This window comes from Athene cunicularia, assembly GCF_003259725.1.
Source record: "Athene cunicularia isolate RWA chromosome 14 unlocalized genomic scaffold, athCun1 chr14_part1, whole genome shotgun sequence".
Taxonomy (NCBI): Eukaryota; Metazoa; Chordata; class Aves; order Strigiformes; family Strigidae; genus Athene; species Athene cunicularia.
The window spans coordinates 12,802,366-12,806,542 of NW_020799118.1; the positions used below are offsets into that span (position 1 = coordinate 12,802,366).

Consider the following 4,177-nt stretch of genomic DNA (forward strand, 5'->3'; position numbering starts at 1 on the left):
TATAAGAGACAGGCCCTGGGTCCCCCATAAACCGCAGGATCTGTCGTGGGGACAGCCAGGTCCTCCCTCCAGCCCTGTGCAGGGAGCAGGGAGGGGACCGTGGTGCTGGATCCCACACCGTCCCACCTACCAGCTGGAAGAGGCTAAGTGCCTCGTGGCACAGCTCCTCGTCCAGCCGGGTGCCCACTCTCGCCCCTGCAGTGGTTTGATCTGCGGTGCCATAACCTCGCAGTACCTGCTGGAGAAGTCCCGTGTGGTCTTCCAGGTGGGTGGCAAGGGGGTGCCAGGCTCTGCTCCCCTGACTCTTCTCCCTCCGCCATCCCCACTCCAGCTCCGCCCTCTGTTCCCCAGGCCAAGACTGAGCGCAACTACCACATCTTCTACGAGATGCTGGCAGGGCTGCCTGCCCAGCAGCGGCAGCGGTATTGCCTGCAGGGCGCCGAGACCTACTACTACCTGAACCAGGTATAGTTATCCCTGCCCATACACCCCCCGTCCCGCCCCTGCTGCCTGATATTGGGAGGCTGGCCAAGCTCAGGGTGCTGGTGGGTCCCTCCAACCCCTGGGTGCTGCCCCCCGGGATGCACTGATGGCACAGAGGAGGCTATGTCAGGGTGGGAACTGTGAGATCCCTGGCAAGGACGACGCGGAGGATTTCCGTCGGCTGCTCAACACCATGGAGGTGCTGAGCTTCAGCGTGGAGGAGCAGAACAGCATCTTCCGCATCCTCTCTTCTGTCCTCCACCTGGGCAATGTCTACTTTGAAAAATATGAGGTAGCCCAAGGGGAGCCAAGCTGCGCTCCTCAGGCTCAATTCGGGGTGCAGCATTACGGGTGCAGGGTGTCACCTCATCCCACTGTCTCATCATGTCCCACAGACTGACTGCCAGGAGGTCGCCACAGTGGTGAGCGCTGCAGAGATCCGGACAGTGGCTGAGCTGCTGCAGGTCTCCCCCGAGGGTCTGCAAAAAGCCATTACCTTCAAGGTGACGGTGAGTTGGTGGTGGAGGGGCACAGGCAGGGAATGGGGTCTCTTGTTCCCAGGGACCATGCCTGGTGTTGCTAAAACTCCATCACACTGTTGGTTTGGTGCACCCCAACCAGGAAACGCTGAGAGAAAAGATTTTTACTCCTCTGACCGTCGAAAGTGCCGTGGACGCCAGGTGGGGAGAAGGCGGGGGGCTGTGCTGCAGGCTGGCCCCTGGGGATGGGGTGGGAAGTGAGATGCTGGGCTGGGAAAGGGGATGCAGGTCCCCGTGTGTGGATTAATCTCTCCAGTGATTAAAACTGCAGCCTCAAGGGCTGCCTGGTGCACGACATGGGGCTGTGATGGGTGCTGGCTGCGGTGGTGAGGGTGTACACGGTCGTCTCACCCCTTCCCAGGGATGCCATTGCCAAGACTCTCTACTCCCTGCTCTTTGGCTGGCTCACAGACCGCATCAACAAGCTGGTGTACCCGCGGCAGGAGGCCCTCTCCATCGCCATCCTGGACATCTACGGCTTTGAGGTGAGCAGGATCCATCCCCACCATCTGCCAGCCCTGGGGCTGCCAGGGTCTCACGCTCTGTGGACCTTCCTTCTGGCAGGACCTCAACTTCAACAGCTTCGAGCAACTGTGCATCAACTACGCCAATGAATACCTGCAGTCATTCTTCAACAAGATTGTCTTCCAGGAGGAGCAGGTGGGCCGGCGAGTAGTGCTGGGCTCTGCCCCCATGCCCAGCATTGCCGTGGGGCTGGGGGCTTGGGGCTGAGTGAGTGCTGGCCCTGCAGGAGGAATACCTCCGGGAGCAGATCGAGTGGAAGGAGATTCCCTTCAGCGACAACCAGCCCTGCATCGACCTCATCTCCCAGAAGCCCTACGGCATCCTCCGGATCCTCGATGACCAGAGCTGCTTCCCGCAGGTGAGGGTTGCCCGGTGCTGAGGCAGTGAGGATGGCAGCACTGGGTGGTCCCTGTGCCCAGGGTGACACCGTGGCCCAGGGCTGCTCCACTCCTGGGATGTTCTGGACAACCTGGAAGACCTATTTGGTTTACTCCAGGCTGGACAAGCCCTGGGAGGTCCCAGGTCAGTGTCACTGGAGCATCTTCCCCCAGAGGACTTATTTTTGTAGGAATTACTGAAAACCCCCTCCTAGTTGCCCTATAAAACAGAGAAGGGTGGTTGTACCCTCTCTGCCAATTGGGAGACTGAGGCACAGGGTAGCAGATGCCCATAACCACACAGCTGCTTGGTGGCAGAGCTGAGAGCAGGGTCTGGCCGGTTGTCCAGGCATCCCTGTCCCAGTGCTGACATCCCTGCCCGAGCCGTGTCTCACCCCAGTGTCTGTCCCCAGGCCACCGACCACACGTTCCTCCAGAAGTGTCACTACCACCACGGGATGAACCCGCTGTACACGAAGCCAAAGATGCCGCTGCCTGAGTTCACCATCAAGCACTATGCGGGGAAGGTGACCTACCAGGTGTGTGGCAGTGGGATGCCCAGCTGGGGTTTTAAGGATGGTTAAAGAGGTTTGTGGGGTTGATTCTGGACCATGGGCTGAGCAGCAGCCTAGGGCATCTGGCTGGGGACCCCCATTCCATCCTAGAGCTCCTTGCCTCCCTCTGCTGTGCTATACTGAGCTTCTCACCATGAGGTTTTGCTCTTTGTTAGGTTCACAAATTTTTAGATAAGAACTATGATCAGGTTCGACAGGACGTGCTGGACCTGTTCATCAGCAGCAGGACCAAGGTAAGGCCCTGCCCGGCCCCGGCTCTCCGGTCCTGGGGGCACACTGGGCACAGATAACCCCCTTCCATACACACCACTTTTCACGTCCCCAAGCGTGTGCCCTCACAGCCAGTGAAGCCTGGAGGAGACCAGGAAGAGGACACCTCCAGCTCCACCCTGTGCTCTCTTCCCAGGGGTTTCTCTGGGCTTTCACCCCTCAAACATTGGCACAAACAGGCACATGGGCTGGTCTTGCACTTCCCTATCCCTGTCCTGGGAATCCAGCTGCAAATAGAGAATGTGACTCACTCAGGGCTGGGCAAAAAGGCAGTGGCCGTGCTGGGAAGAGGAGCTGGGAGAGCTGCCACTTTCCTTTCCTCCTCCCTAACCCTTCCCATCTCCCCAAGGTGGTGGCCAACCTCTTCTTCGGCCATGCCCAGGTGGTGGCCCGGCAGAGGAGCCTGGTCAGGAGGAGCAGCACCAGGACACGGCGGTACAAGGCCCCGACCGTGGCCGCCCGGTTCCAGCAGTCGCTCCTGGACCTGGTGGAAAAGATGGAGAGGTCAGGGCAGGCAAAGCAGGCAGGGCAGGCAGGGTGACAACTAGGCCATGCACCAGCCTGGCAGGAGCAGGGTGACAGCCAAACCCAAGCCCAAAGTGGACGGGCTGACTTTGTCCCCGTCCCCCGTTTGACGGGGTCTCTCCAATGCAGGTGTAACCCCTTCTTCGTGCGCTGTCTCAAACCCAACAACAAGAAGGTGAGAGCTGGCCCGTGGCAATGCCGGTGCTGCCTGCCCTGGCCGGCACGGGCAGCGTGGTGGGTGTGTGGTGGGCAGGGCTCTGCCTGCATGGATGCTGAGGCTTTTCCCCCTCTCCTCCCCAGGAGCCAGGGCTCTTTGAGGCCGATGTGGTCAGCAGCCAGCTGCGCTACTCGGGGATCCTGGAGACCATCCGCATCCGCAAGGAAGGCTTCCCCATCCGCATCCCCTTCCTCGTCTTCATCGACAGGTACCTGGGGGCTGCAGGGTGGGCACCACCATCCCGGCGAGGGGAGACCCCAGAGCTTGTGGGTGTTTTGGGGGCTGCGTTTGGTCTGGGGTTCTCCCAGGGTGGGAGCTGGGAGCCCCCTGCTTTGGTGCACAGTGCCAGGAGAAGCTGCTTTCCCAAGGTACGGTGCTCAGCACCATGGGGAAGGGCCACGCCAGTGTCCCAGTGGGGTCCTGCGTGGTGACGGTGTCACGGGGTCACCCAGGTACCGCTGCCTCGTCGACATGTGGTCCAACGTCATTCCCAATGGGGCCAACTGTGTGGAGATGCTGAGGAACCTCTGCCCCGTCAACCCCAGCATGTACTATGTCGGTGTTAGCAAGGTACTGTCCTGGGTGAGGGGCTTGGCTCCAGTGATGCCCTGGGGGAGGGCGGCCAAGGTGGGGGACTCACGGTATTGCCCCCCCCCCCCCCCCCCC

General features: G+C 60.8%; 1 protein-coding gene across 1 annotated transcript in view; it reads left to right on the plus strand.

Moving 5' to 3' along the window:
- Positions 1 to 4,177, plus strand: part of MYO15A (myosin XVA) — a 22,365-nt gene that overhangs the window by 4,086 nt on the left and 14,102 nt on the right. Inside the window, exons 10-23 of the mRNA XM_026859177.1 lie at positions 202 to 265; positions 352 to 465; positions 614 to 775; positions 879 to 992; positions 1,105 to 1,163; positions 1,384 to 1,507; positions 1,587 to 1,682; positions 1,774 to 1,905; positions 2,338 to 2,463; positions 2,655 to 2,732; positions 3,119 to 3,273; positions 3,424 to 3,469; positions 3,595 to 3,719; positions 3,964 to 4,081. Coding sequence (XP_026714978.1) covers positions 202 to 265; positions 352 to 465; positions 614 to 775; positions 879 to 992; positions 1,105 to 1,163; positions 1,384 to 1,507; positions 1,587 to 1,682; positions 1,774 to 1,905; positions 2,338 to 2,463; positions 2,655 to 2,732; positions 3,119 to 3,273; positions 3,424 to 3,469; positions 3,595 to 3,719; positions 3,964 to 4,081 — 1,513 coding nt within the window. The remainder of the gene's footprint in view (positions 1 to 201; positions 266 to 351; positions 466 to 613; positions 776 to 878; positions 993 to 1,104; positions 1,164 to 1,383; positions 1,508 to 1,586; positions 1,683 to 1,773; positions 1,906 to 2,337; positions 2,464 to 2,654; positions 2,733 to 3,118; positions 3,274 to 3,423; positions 3,470 to 3,594; positions 3,720 to 3,963; positions 4,082 to 4,177) is intronic.